Genomic DNA, 15,340 nt, shown 5'->3' with positions numbered 1-15,340 from the left:
CCCATAGTGAGACACTCACTCATGCTACTCAGAGAACCGGGGTTATATACATAACCTTAAGTTAGTAGCAATGTAAAATATACACTACCTGATGTGTGGTTATTGACCAGAAATGTGCAAAACCAGCTGTAAGTAAACTATAAAAATGGCCTCACCCTAAAGGCATACAAATGAAATGGCTTGTCATGAAAACGAAGTGTGAGACGGAAAAAGCAGAAAGCCACCCCCGGCAGAAAAATGCATTGCAGTACCTGCTGCAATCCTCCTCCTCAACAGACTTTCAGCTCCCCAGACGGTAATACAGACTCTTCAATTCCAACTTCATTGCTGTTATCAGTTATTACCGGCTGCCTGTGTGATGTTTCCTCCCAAACTGATTTCTCCCTTTCTCCAACACTCCTCCTACTTCAATCTTTCTATTACTGCCTATTCAACCTCTTCTCTTTCCTTACCCTACCTGGGACAACACTGCTGGCAATAATGTCAGCTGGATCTAGCTGATCACTTGCTTAATGGTGCAACACAGACACAAAGAGGCAAAGATTTTATCAAAATATGTCACAGCTAGTTTCTCCTTTTCAGGTGCAATTTATTTATCAAAATGTGGCCAATTTGCCCAGCTGGGCCACTCTGATGTGGAGTTTTCCCTGTGACTGAGTGGGCTTCCTCCGAGTCCTCTGGCCTCCTCTGAACTCCATCCTCCCACAGCCTAATGACATGCACGTTAAGTAAACTATTGATTCTAAATTGGCCATGGATGCAAGGCAGATAAAGTGCTTAAGGTGTACAGGTGTGGTTAAGGTGTGAACTCCAGAGGTCAACTATCAATCTAGTATAAAATTCCCATACACATAAAGTGCTTCTACATCCAGTAACTCGCTATAACTTTACAATGGGATTAAAGGTGACATTAGAGTTTTTGATACAGATATGGGGGCAACTTTTGTTACTCTAGCAAACAAGAAACCTTAAACAGTGGTATGCAACATGCCTTTCTAGTTCTATTATGGAAGAACTAACGTAATATAGGTAATATCATGCTTACTCCTTAACCTGACATCTCGGAGTTCTAATGTTTTTTTTTTTTTATCTGAATTGAGCATCACAGTATGTATGCAGCCAAAAAAAGTTATTTACATACACGGTTTTTAAGTATGTAAGTTAGATGAACGTTTTTACAACAATCAAGCTGTTGTCACTCGGTGCTTTTCTGTTTTTGTCATGTTCTCTATGAAATAAAATCATCATATCATTACAAGTAGCTGATGTTCTCTTTAAGACTGTAGAGCGGATGTGTACGTTAGCAAACTGGAAATCTTAACAGACAATGTGGCAGCAAGGAGTGGATTTTCTTTTAAAATTTAATCCAGTATAATAACAATTATGTCACATGCGCTGAGTAAGCAGAGAAGAACTTCAGGGTGATAAAGTTTGTTCTTGAGAGAGTCAGAATTTAAATTAGGAGAGTGCTGCTGAGAGGTGCCCCTCCATTAGAAATGCAGATGAATCGAAGCTCTGACCGCAGAATCAAATATTATCACAAACATTTCTCAATAGCCAAAAAAACGTATGAGATCTCATGAGAACCATATAACCTAAGGACGACCTGCCAGAGAGGTGGAGAGATTTGTCTCAGACAATGATACATATTTGTCTACATTACATTTTAATGCCTTAACGTGCTGGCCAAGAGGAAATTGGCTTATTGACCAGATATCTGCCTTGGTTGAATTATGTAAACAGATGATGTCATGTAAGAGACTTTGTGGTTAAATGTAACTATGCCATGAGAATTAAGGCACTTGAATTCTTATTAAAGGCAAAGAATCTTCATTATAAATAACAGCTGAACTGTCTTGTGTTTAGTGTTTTCTTTGAACATTGTGCCAGCAGTGACCAGTACCAGTGTTCTAGTGGTACACCCACCAGAATCATAAGGTGATGTAAGCTATTTGTTACTGGTGACCAAAAATGTTCCAAGCATGCCAAAAGAATGCCAACGATAAAGCCAACAGAGCTGATTGTTGTATTGCTCTTCGTTCTGTTAGCCAAGAACAAACAGCAGTTATGCATTATTGATTATAACCTTTGACAAGGCTGCTACTTGAAGAATGCAGCACGTGGGCAAGCACTAGAACAGCTGCTCTTTTCCCCTACACCCCGCCCTGGAGGCCTTTTGTCGTATTGTTCTGTCCCTGTTACGGGCATGACACCGCTTGATTTCAATCCAAATGTAATATTAATTTTAATCTAATTTGCCATTCACTTATCTATGCTTAAAGAGTTAACTTAATTATAACTTTGGTTATCTCTACTTTTTCTTTAGTTTATTTTGAAACAAAAAAGTAATTTAGAATAGGACAAGACAAGGTATGATAACAACAACATTAAGCATACAAGCTATGAGCTGTGGAATGAAAGAGGATGAAGTCAGCCCTGTGACAACATTCACAGTATTTAGAAAGTAGCTCTCAAACCCTTAACAGCAAGCCTAAGGGGCGTGTCAGCGGTTTAGTGAATTCTTGTTTTAAGGACAGCAGACGCTTTTTCTTATGGTAGAACAATCAAGGCAAGGTTTATGACCAAATAACAGCAAAAATGTTTTTGTATTCCATCTCAGGTGCACTTATGTGACATTAATGCAAATTATTCAATCTATTCTTAACCGAGACATTGTCGTTTTGTATCATCAGTGACATTATTAGTCACTGTCCAAAAGATCTTTTTAATGATAAATTTTAAAAAACACAGACTCTCACAGTCAAAGTGAATAAAGTGCTAGTTAATTTTCTTTTAGTTTACCAGACGGAATGTTTTGGAAAAAAAACAGAAAGGGACCTAATACCTGGACAGCCCATCTGGGTGGTGCTTGGCAGCAGTAAAAGACTTTGAGGCGCTCCGTCACAGGACAACTCTTGTCTTCAAAGTGGTCTACTATTGCCTGGAAAAGAAAGAAACTCAAATAAAGAAGGAAACTGGAACTCAACAGCTGAATTTGTTCCACAAAATGTGCTGCAGAGTCTGTAACAACAGAGTTCATCCCCCAAAATGACTGAGTATTACTTCCATCAGTTGAAGATGTAACCAGTATCTTTACTGCTAGCAGTGCAAATATATGTATATATTCTGTGCCATTGACAGGGTTACAGGGTCATTAGGCATGAAATGGGCAATGAGAGGGAACATTCATGGAGACAAAGAGCAAATAGTGAACACAACTCTTGTAGCCTACAGCTGTTCGTTCTCCTTTTATGATTTTGAATTAAATAAAATGCAAGGAGGAACAAACAGACACGTTTTGTGGTTTCCTTCTGCCACCATCCTTGCAGAATCTTGGCATCTTTTCCAAAGGGTCAAAACTGATCAGATGAGCAAATTAAAATCATTGAGAAAGGTTTAAAATGTCCCCCCCATACAAAAAAATGTGGTTTATCTCCAATGGTACACATAAAAAACACAAAAGTAAAGAGGAACGTTTTTGTAAACACAGAGTTGTTGCTAATAAATTAGAAAATGGCAGTGGAAAGCTAACTTTATTAAATTAAATAATTGATTGCTCGTTTTGGGTTGTGGGAGAGTTGCTGCCCCATCCGAGGGAGTTGAAGCACAGCATCTGCTGTGATGAGGACATTGTGGTACAGATAAACATGAGCTAGAACACGAAGCCCTCAATTTACCGCTCGATCTACGTTCCAACTCTCAGTTATGTTCTTAAGCTCTGCGTAGTGGCCAAAAGGATGAGGCTGTGGATAAAAGCTGTCAAAATAAGCTCCCTGGGCTCAGCCTTTAGAGGCAGGATGAGGAGCTCGCACATTTGAAGGGAGTACAGCTACTGCCACTTTGCACTGATAGAAACAGCTGAGGAGGTCAAGGCATCTGATCAGGATGCTTTGTGGATTCTTCACTTTGTAGGAGGCAGACCGAACAGTCAGGAGCCTCTAAGGGTAGTCCCATAACCTTCTGGAGAGATCATTTCTCTCTCATCCAGGATCCTCCATAAAAAAGCCAAAAACCATTTTATCTGAGAGACCCTGTTAGCCTGTTTTCAAAGAGAAATTATCTCAGAGCGGACTGATGGGCAGACTGATGGATGATCCTTATCTTGAGAACTGGAATTATTTATCCAAAATCAAGCAAAACAACGTAGAACAACACTACATGCCAAATTGATTTAGATGCATGTCATCATATAGAATGAAATAGAAACCAAGTGCATTTTATTTTCTCAATAAGCTTGAGACCTTTATAGGAAACCAATCGAACTACACAAAATCACAAAATACATCTTAAAAATGACATTCACTGCTTACAACTTCACTCTCTACCAGCCCAGGCTGTGGCAGCTAAAACAGCCTCGTTTTACTTCTGTAAGGAAGACTCTTCTGCAAACCATGTCCTCGAGTCCTCCGTTTGCGGCTTTTTTTTTTTTTAATAAACCCATAATGCACCTTGTGCTCACTCTTTCAGGGATGTTATTGATCAACATCCACAGTAACATTTGGAGATGTGCAGCATTAATGGTTTGGTTTGTGCTCAGGGTTGTTTGGAGAAAAAAAGAACAAGGTTACTCAATAACTCACTGGGACTGTGAGTCTGCAGAGCTCTGCGGCTCTTAACTTTGTTTGTGGTCACACTAATTTTCTTATTCTGTAACATGACGGCGAAACCATTCACAGATGGGCAGATACGATTACACACAAAATGAAAACAGCAACAAACAGTATCCTTGGATGGACTTTCACTAGAGCAAAAACCATACTCATGAAATCAAGGCTGCAGAACTTCTAGAAGCTTCTGCCATGATACGCGAATTGTCTTCAAAAACAAAACAAGAAAACTAGCTTCCTTCATTTCAAGCAGTTCAGATTAATACTCAAAGTTCAATTAGATAATTGAACTTTGATAAACCTTTATGATTATTAACTTTTTTTAATGGGCTGTGATTTAATTATCCAAATCTGGGCAGGGCAGATAAGGAAAGCATGTGCATCCGCAGAGTACTGTGGAAAACCTGGCCTTTGATTTTCCTGCTATGGTTTTCACTAACATACCACTCCCCAAAGGTGATCAGGTGACCAAAGAGGCCACTTATATCCACTGTCACATTTATGAAACAAGCCTTTAGAAGATGCTGCACTCTGCCCACAACCAAGTGAATACAGCAAACAAAAAACTGACGAATTGAGATTCAACCAGTGATTTGTTATTATTTAGGTGTATGAAGAATGGCAAGAAAACATTCAACATATCACAGCAGCAGCCTGGACTTTCTCCATGAATTCATGGAGCCTCAATTTTGGATATCAGAAATACGGGTTCATTAATCCATGTTTGCAGTTTTCTATTCTCCAGTTTTGCTCCAGTGCCCTGTGCACACTGCAGGTGCAGATTACTGCTCTTTGCTGATTGGAAATTATTTCTGTTATTGACAGCTCATTGCATAGCCCATGATGAGCAGCACTCATCATTCCAGATGTGCAGCTGATTGTGAGTCAATCAAAAATCATGACTCAGACGACTGTTACCAGGTGTTATCTCCTGACAGCAGGTAGCACACTACTAACTTACATACGTTTTTGGAATGACATTCATTTTTCTGATAGATGCAGTTACAATACAAACTATCCAAAATAAACAAGTCACAAGAACAATGTTTTTACCAATTCCAAGACGATTCATGTCCCCGTCTGCCTCCTTGGGACTGGAGGTGGAATGTTTGTACTTACAGACCCTTTCCAAAAAATGTGAATATCATGGAAAAGTTTATTTCCATAATTCCATTCAAAACATTAAACTTTCATAGATGATAGATTCAGGGCCCACAACTTAAACGATTTCAAGTACTTAGTTGTTTATTTGTACATAATTTGGGCTTAGAGCTCATGAAACCCACAAAAACAGGCAGACAGAAGATTCAAGAATCTGGCAGAGATCCAGAAAGAGTGAAACGAGGCAGGAGTCAAAGCTTCAAAACCACTTCTGAGTCTGAGCCAACGTCGGAAGCGACTCAACTGGGCCAAGGAGAAGATAGACTGGACTGTTAGCCAGTGGTCAAAGGTCCTCTTTTCCGATGAAAATAAAGAGTGCCTTTCATTCGGGAATCAAGGTCCAAGTGTTTGGAGGAAGACAGGTGAGGAACAGAACCCAAGCTGCTTGAGGTCCAGTGTGAAATATCCGCAGTCAGTTATGATTTGGGGTGCAATGTCCAGTGCAGGTGTTGGTAAACTCTGCTTTCTTAAATCCAAGGTCACCGCAACAGTCTACCAGAATGTTTTACAGGGCTTCATGATTCCTTCTGCTCAGGATCTGTATGGAGATGCAGATTTCATCTTCCAGCAGTAACTGGCCCCTGTCCATACCGCCAGAAACACCAAAACTTGGTTTGCTGGCCATGCCATCACAGTGCTTGACTGGCCAGCCAACTCACCAGACCTAAACCCCATTGAGAATATATGGGGTATCAAGAGGGAAATGAGATCCACCAGACCCAAAAACAAAGAAGAGTTGACAGCAAGCATCAAGGAAATCTGGGCTTCCATAACTACCGGGCAATGCCACAGGCTGATTGCCTCAATGCCACGGCGCATCGAGGTAATGATTAACGCAAAGGGATTCCCAACCAAGTATTGAAGATGTACTTTCAAAATTATAAGTCAAACATTTTGATTGATTTGATGTGATCCTAATTTCTATCTTTTCTTTCTGCAAAAACTGAGAAGTAAATGGTGATGTCTTCACAGTATTCTAATTTTTTGAAATCCTGTTTTTGTGGGTTTTATGAGCAGGAAGCCCAAATGATGTACAAATAAACAACTAAGTACTTGAAATCGTTTAAGTTGTGGGCCCTGAATCAAAATGTATGAAAGTTGAACGTTTTAAATGGAATTTTGGAAATAAACTTTTCTGTGATATTTTAATTTTTTGGAAAGGGTCTGTATAGCAGTGACTGGCATTATTTTTGACATATGGTGTGATAGGTGGTGGTGCTGGAAGAGACTCTGAATCTTATTTCAACAGGGCGACTCATATGGCCATTTCTACAATAAGCTGGATTGATTAAGGCAGGCAGACGCTTGCACACACTCTGCTTTCTGTTTATTTTGACCTTCCTCCCCGAGTAGATATTTACCTGAGTTTGCATCATGGCTCTTTCTACACATCGGGATTTTCCTTTTTCCAGTTTCGTCCTGAGGCAAAGCGCTGACACTTGCACTGGCCAAAACTTGGGTTCGGACAAAACACACTGCGGAACAATAAAAGAAAAAATAGAGGGTCAAAGATAACACTTTATTCACATCATTAAGGAACACATGATTGTGTGCAACAACAGTATCATTCTGGTGACAAAAGCCAAGGAGCTCAGGAAATAGTGCCTCATCCTCTAATCAGAAGGTGGCTCAATCCAAAGGTCCGAAGGATAGAATTGAAGGGATGCATTTAAGTATGTATGGCCGAATGAAACGTGACTTGTACGTAGAGCTGGGCAATACAACGATAACGATATGTATCGCGATATAACTTTTACTCGATAGAGAAATTAAGCTATCGCGATAGACCTCGCCGCTCTTGTCCTCTTAAAATAAAATAAAAAATAAAAAAGGTCAGGCAATCCAAATTAAGTAGCGCAGAGCCAAACCAATCACAGCCGCAGCGTCACGTCGCGTGACTCGTTACGTACAGCACAAGTGCCAAGCCGCACGTGTGTTTGTTTGGGAAGCAGCCAGCGGGTAATGGAGGAAATGAGTGTGCCGACTAGAAAAATCAACCGAGCGTGACCGAAGAGAAAACAGATGATGGTTCCAACGCCGGAGAGATTGTCGAACGGAAGAGCCATAGAAGTTCCGTAGTGTGAAGGTATTTCGGCTATTTCAAGTCTGACAAAAAAAACAGAGTAGCGTGCACTGTAAATTGTGCCGAAAGCAAGTCTGGAAATACAATGAACTGGTGCATGCGTCACACTGTGCGCCACGTTATTGTTTCGGTGAAATGAATTTCTACAATACTGTTAATTCTACTCTCTGCAGTGTTTAAATGCTTACATATACACACAGTTACTGTCCCTCCACACATACGACTCGGTTCTGCTTCTATGCCCCAGCTTTGTTTACTTTTTCCCACCGAGGCTTCTAGACTTCTGATTGTCCAACATTTCTGCACGGTTAGGAATCTAGCGCCACCTGCTGCTTTGGCATGTTCATAGCAGCGTTTTCCTTCATTTCTGCCTTTATGTGTGGACGTAGCCTCAGTCTCTGACTGGAAGCGCTAATTCGTCATTCGGCTTTTGTCAGACTAAAGTAACTGTTAAAACTGTTTGAAAAGCTAAGCTATACAACAAGGAGAGATTGAAAAATTTCCTTTTAGTTCTCAGTTTGATATTGACAAAAGTTAGTCAGTTTTGTCTGTTCTTCTGTAAAACAAACTAAGATTTATTTTTAGAATTAATATTTTGTTTCTAAGTGGAATTGACAATTTAGTCTGTTTCGTTTGTTCTATTTTGAAACTTAAACGCTTTAGCGGCTGCCTTTTGTGTAGTTTGCAATATTTGCCTTTATCTATCTGAAAAAGTCTCATGTTCCTTAAGTACATCTACCCTGTTGAACTTATTATGGGAAATAAATATTTAAATAAAAACAAGCTGCTGATTATTTCACATTTTACTTGTGATCAACGGCACATTTAAATCTTACAAATATAGTTATTTGGCTTATATCGTGATAGATATCGTTATCGCCTGAAATGAAAAAAACATATCGTGATATGAAAAAATCTCATATCGCCCAGCTCTATTTGTACGTAAAAAGTATTTTTCTTTATTTTCTACTAACTATTAAACCCTTAAAAGCAAACGCAAAGCAGATCAATCCAGATTCATAGTCTATAAAACCAATTACATTACACAAAAAAGAAGCAAATGAAAAAGCAAACCTGGCATTACCTTCCCACAAACAGAACTATACAAGAGCTTTATATACCTGACAATACAAAGATTGTTGTATTAACAAATCTGTGTGTGTGTGTTTTATTTATTGGTGAATATGGAACATGACACACTCATTCAGCACTTCAAATTACCGACATCCTTCTGAACAAGAAGTAAATTGATGCATAACCAAGTTTTCTTTTAAACACAAGCATAAGTTAAAGGATGCTTTGCCCCAAAAATCATAGCTTACAGATGACAAATGAAGTATAGTACTTATGATTTTAGTATAAACAGTATAAAACAGTACAGAGACAAATAATAACATTAATAACCTAACATTATTAGGTCAGAATTGTCTTTTTTTTCCTTATCAAATTCTGCAGCTTTAATAATAAGCTCATAATGCATCCATATGCACTACTAAAATAGATAAGACAGGGATTGAATTGTAAACTATAAACTGATCTGTGTTGGTCTGTTTCAAAATAAAGTGGATTATACAATATTTGTTCCTCCAGTATTCAAGTTATTACTGTTACATGTTGTGTATATAAATGTGCACAACTTTAAAGGTTGTCACAGATGGATCTTGCTTCTGATTCTGTGTGTAAGTATTAAACTAGACGATGATCAAAGTGAAGATTAGACATCAGTATATAGTTTGGCAGCTAAACCCAAAAAAGATCTCTTTGCTTTTAGGTTTTTCAGTCTGGGCAAGTATTGTCCCAGTATCATTCCAGTTTAGGATATTCTCCAAAAGCTGCCTTGCACTGAGCCATGCTGCAGAAACAAAAGTACAGTCATAATTGAATGCACTGTGAATGCACAGTGTGCTACATAAACAATAATAGGTTCACCTTTTTGACCTTTACAGCATATACTATATTATTCTGGTGGAACCTGAACTTTAGGTCTAATTGCAATCTTATTAATCAAGTAGTATTTTGGTAAGCTTAGTTTTTGTTACCGCATCCCTTCAGATCTTTTGTTTTTATTTTTATTTTCAGTTGGGACTGTATGGGCGGGGATGCACTGCTTACGAGTTTGTTTTCTTGTGGTTATACATGGGGAGGGCGGTGGGGGGTGAGGGTTGGGGCCCATATCTTGACTGCAGAAGTATGGAGAGCACCAGAATTAAGCCGCCTTAATTTATTCAAATGCAAGACAATGGAAATGGAAATGAAAATGTTGTCAGATTCTAGTCTGACGAAAGATTTTACCTGCTCAACAATCCTGGGTCGTCTCGCGGCGTTTTTTTATTTCATGATGCCCAAATGGTTTGGTGCAGTTAAGCCAGTTCAGCAGTCAGACTCTTTTACTATGAAGCCATGATGTTGTTATAGATGCTGTGTTTAGCATTGTATTGATTAAATATGCAAGGCCTTACCCAGATGGGAGCATGTGTTACTTTGAGCTTTGGCCCAGAGAAGAGGGCAGCATTTCTGGATCATGTTCACATCTGGTTTGTTATTTGCATGATAGAGCTTTTGGATGGCACAGACGATACCTTCTGGAAGGGTTCGTGAACACATGCAGTGTCTGCATAGCAGGATGATGTTTTTCTTCCTAATGCAGTGCTGCCTGAGGACCCAAAGATCATGGGCAGCCACTGATTTTTAGATTTTCTCATTTATTTATTTTTTTAATACAGACACTCTGAATATCTGATGATCTATCAAATATGATGACATAAAAATTTTAAGTCTTCTTTATTATGTTGAATGACATTCTGAAATGAATTCCCAATCTGTAGATACAGGTTCTTCTGCTCATTCATAAATACAGCCTCTCTAAACTGCAAACACGTCAGTGACCTGTTGTCAGTTAACCTACTTACATCTGAACACCTCTCAAACGTAACACATTTTAAACATTTAATATATTTCTAATTAGGGATGGGTACCGGTGTCCGGTGCCATCTGACATAAACGGTAGTAACCAGACCGAAAAGCAGCGCACATTTCAGTGCTTTATTTCGGTGCTTTTTTTCCCTGAGCTGTGATACACTTTAGATTCTAGCCAATCATTTTACGTTTCCGAGGATAGTAGGCGGGTCCAGGTACGTACGTTCTTTTAGAGCAGAGCTACAGATTAAAAATGCCCAAGGCGAAGCGGTCAAAAGTCTGGCTGTACTTCATAGCAAAATATGCAAACTCAGCAGCCTGCAACAAGTGCTTTAAGCTGATACTGTCAAAGGAGGTAACACCTCGAATCCGATGAAACACCTGGCGACGCATAGCGTATTTTTTAAAAGCCCAGAAATGCGCCGTATTTGATAGCTTGCTGCGAGACCTCACACCGAGCACATCTACTGCCGGTGGGTTGCCTGTTATGCAACATCCCCCAAAAACACGAAGAGGAGAGTCCTGGCCCCTAGCCCTGCCAGTGTAGCAGAAATGATGAGGGATGTTGGTGGCAGCAGCCGTTCTTCTCTGCGTGAGTAGCTAATTTACGTTGAGTAACCACGTTATTACATTAATGCATGCAAGGTGAACTACCAAACATCATCATAGCTACATGCGGCTGTCTTCTTGTTTGATGGCAGATGCTCCCTTCACCCTGGCCAAAAAGGCTAAAATGACCAAAGAAAAAGTGGAAAACAGTTAAACATGAGAGGTTTAGGACAAAGTTTGTGTTTTTTCCATTGTTTAAGCACTGCTTCCAGCCAAGAGTGATACCATATATGCCCCATAGCTGCAGAAAAGGCTAACATTGTTATATTTTTACAAAAAACAGCTGAACATGAGAGGTTTTTGGACCAATTTTGTGTTCTCCATTCTTTAAGCACCGGTTTGAGCACCGTTTGAGCACCGGCACCGTTTCAAAAGTACCGATTTGGCACCGGTATCGGATAAAACCTAAACGATACCCATCCCTATTTCTAATGCTCTATTATAGAATATATATGTTCTGCAAATTGTTGCCGTTTTAAAAAACATTTTAATTCCCAAATTATTTGGCGTTGCGGTTGTACCGAAGCACTGTGGAAATGCACACAAGAGTAACTTTCTTTTTCCTCTTCTTCTGTAGCTGAAATAAGCACAGGGCTCGCCTGTCTGCTGTGCACTGTAGTGGGAAATCAAGCAGCAAGCTTTAGTGAGAACACCTAATTATTAAAACCTATTACAGCCACAAAGTCTTTATCTGTGTGCTGTGGTGATAATCTGCTGTATAATAGCTGGCACAGCTTAGTGGTTTAGCTTTAGATGAGCTGATTAAAGGGAAAGCGGGGAGGGTGTGTTCAGCAGATTTACTGGTAGGTAGATGTCAGAGCGAGACGACTGAAGCTTTTCGTCTGAATTCATGTCTCGACTCATCTTTAATCAGAACAAGTTATACAACAGTAACTTTCTACACACTGTATATTTATGACAATGGAAATGCGTGATAAAAGAGATACATGGTTCGAGGTGAGATAAACAAACACTAATGATCTTTGTGGATGCTTAGCAAGTCTTGCTGGAGTCATTAATGCAACAGTAAATTGTCCTAATTATGCAGTTATTCCTCTACCAACATCAATCGTTGAGCAATTTAAAAAAAATCAAACGATAAAGCATCCAAAGCGTTTATCATTTCGCTCCTGACGCAAATGGGTGTTTCTTAACAGCAACGAGAAGACAGAGGAAGTTTTGTGACGACTAAATCCACTTATTATATTGATTATTTTCTGTTGTGTTTGACTGAATGCTTTGGAGTAACAGAAAAAAGCTTAGAAAAAAAATGTTGCATACTTCATAATTACAAGTGGTAAGACCCGTCCAAACTCGATGCTTTTTAGAACCTTAAAGATGCGTACAAACTGAAAGCAGTGTCCTTGTTGCGCATCGCTCTGAAGCCGACAGTTTGTGCACGCTCCAGGCCCTAGCTGGCTACGTATATTTAACACCAGGTAATATAGGTGCCACAGCATGGCTTCTGCAATAACACTGGTATAAATTTGCTGAAGTATCGTGCTATCATGGTTCCTTTTATGTTTATGTTCCTTAGCGCACAAGAACATTGAAACAAGCCCAAGATCGTCTAACAGCAATGTCAGACACCCCTGCCTCCAGTAATGATTTAGTGCAAAGGGAGCTACTTCAACAACCTCCAACAAAGGATAGCGCTCCAAAGGGAAAACTGTTCCTGCTGAAGGTGGAAGCAACAAACCTGTTTCCTCACTCAAGACAAAAAAAAAAAAAAAAAAAAAAAAAAAAAAAATACAACCAAGCTGAGGAGCTGCTATCAACTGGTGATGTGCAACCCAAAAATAACTAAATGATAAGAAGAGCAAGCCGTGAATGAAATTCTAAAGTGTTTACAAGGTGGAAAGGCAGGGCTTTGGGCAGTTTGACCAAAGATCGACCCAGGCAGACAATACTTAACAAGGTTAAGTTACTTGAGTTACTGTTAACTCTGTGCATATACACTCACACTTTTACCACAGTGCTTCATCAAAGACAGTCGCTCAGTGGAACAGAAGGATGAAAAGTGACAGTTTATTGACACATATAAATGTTGCTGCCTGCAAGTATCTATAAAACACTCAGTATTTTTTGTCAGAAATATCAAAATATAATTTTAAGACTGCATATCATTCACTCCTATTGTGCATAAACAAATACCCACAATGAAATGAAGAGGGGGTCAAAATTACAATACAACAATTTGAGAGACTGATGAAGTCCGATAGGGACAGATTCAATATAGCAGACAGCTGTCGACAAGAAACTGAGACTCTGTTATGAGGAGACAGGTTTGCTTGGGAGCAGGTTATACTTATACTAAATTTATGTATTTATTTTTGTAGGTACTGAGTATGGTGATCAAAACTGAGTTAATGTGAGAGGCATTTAGGACAGTGTGTAATGCTGCAAAGAGTAGACTGGGGCTGAACAAACATCTGGATGTGAGAGGAGACATCAGGCTGTGTCACATGGGAATAAGACCTGTGTGAGTTTTTACTGCAACCCTGAGATGAGGTTCAATTTATTCATTAACTGCAGAATACCATGAACTCTTATTGTGGGCCAGGCTTTCACCTTCTTCAGTTGCAAAGGGAGTCAGGCCAATTTACCCTTCTTCCAGCATAATTCATGTCCTGCAAACGCATCGATCTGCATAAAGATTTCTGTTCGGATGGTAGGGCAGAGCCTTGTCACCTACCGTACACGTGCTTTGGTACAGTTCTCCAAAATTAACAGATTTATTTGAATTAAAGCCAGGGCAATAAATAAATCCGTATTGCTACATTTACGGTCTCTTTTTGTTTTTGAAGATCATTGTTTTTCTTAAAAAAAATAATAAAAAAAACCTGACATATTTACTATGCAGTGTTCTGATGTACGAGTGGTGCAGAAATAGAGATCAGACAGAGAGATCTGTGAGGAAGCATGTTTGCAGAGATGAAAGGGATATAGATATAATGGTCCTAACTGGAACCTAGACACAAGTCAGATCCTTAAATCCTCTTTGTTGGGTTTCCAGCAGCTGGTAGTTTGCTGAGGTGCATCATCAATCCCTGTGATACTGCTGCCTGAACCCTACACAAGCTGCCAAAGTCTCATAAGCTTCTCTCTAGAATGAATTCAAAGTTTCACTGCAGAGATGAAACAACTTGGTTGATTTTTGTGCAGCTTATTATTAGTGCCTGTAATATTCCCTGTTACACTCAAATCATGGGCGAAAAGCTCCTGTAATAACTGACACATTAGCAGTGCTGAGAGATGTTCTTCTAGTAAGGTGATAGGATTCAGGTATCGACGAAGACAGCCAGACATGTGACAACCATCTAACCAGCCTGCAGATTCCTGGATCTACATGTAGGCTGGGAAGATGCCTGCCCACAGAGCCAGCAGCTGCTTGCAGCAGCATTTCCAGCCAACGCAGTGAGACACAGATATGCCGCCATCTTATTTTGTATACACAGCTGGCTTCATAATAACTACTGCTCAACTTCAAAGAAAAGTGATGAACAGAGAATAACCACTGGCATAGTACAAATGTACCCACAAATATATTTGTTTCCAATTGGATAGCACCAATAAACATGGACACGCAGACTTGCATATTGCCTTATCTTGTCAGGATTTCAGGTAATGCACCAGGATTAAAAATGTAGGTACAGGACAAAGTAATTAACATTTTTCAAAGAAATACAGAGCAGCTGTTCTGATCTGACTTTGACTGCCACATATTCTTCTTTCTAGTATTTCCAATTTACTTTCTTTGCAAAACAAAGTTTTACATATCATGAGCTCAAAAAGTTACAACCACTCATATCCTAAGTGTAAATAACAGTGCTGTGTCAATTTACAGCCATAGTGACAAAGACTGAATCATTATATTAGGACCAGTGGTGAGAATGTGACAATGTGTCATTTTAACAATTAAATCTAATGTTTTCCAAGACCTCATGAAAGGAAACAAAAGCGT

The 15,340-nt window shown here is 39.4% G+C and overlaps 1 protein-coding gene across 4 annotated transcripts in view; it reads right to left on the bottom strand.

Annotated features, from left to right (window-relative positions):
• The window catches only part of ttc27 (tetratricopeptide repeat domain 27), a 90,453-nt gene that overhangs the window by 42,504 nt on the left and 32,609 nt on the right, over window positions 1-15,340 (bottom strand). For all 4 annotated transcript variants that reach the window (XR_312270.1, XM_005751991.1, XM_005751993.1 and 1 more), the window contains exons 10-11: window positions 7,130-7,243; window positions 2,846-2,941 (exon numbers count right to left, since the gene is read on the bottom strand). Coding sequence is in view for 3 of the 4 variants with exons in the window: in XM_005751991.1 (XP_005752048.1) it covers window positions 2,846-2,941; window positions 7,130-7,243 (210 nt within the window). In the remaining variant the exon portion in view is untranslated. The remainder of the gene's footprint in view (window positions 1-2,845; window positions 2,942-7,129; window positions 7,244-15,340) is intronic.

Source organism: Pundamilia nyererei, unplaced genomic scaffold (genome assembly GCF_000239375.1).
Source record: "Pundamilia nyererei isolate P.nyererei 1_Seehausen unplaced genomic scaffold, PunNye1.0 scaffold00337, whole genome shotgun sequence".
Lineage (NCBI taxonomy): Eukaryota > Metazoa > Chordata > Actinopteri > Cichliformes > Cichlidae > Pundamilia > Pundamilia nyererei.
This window is presented reverse-complemented; position numbering and strand designations above follow the sequence as displayed.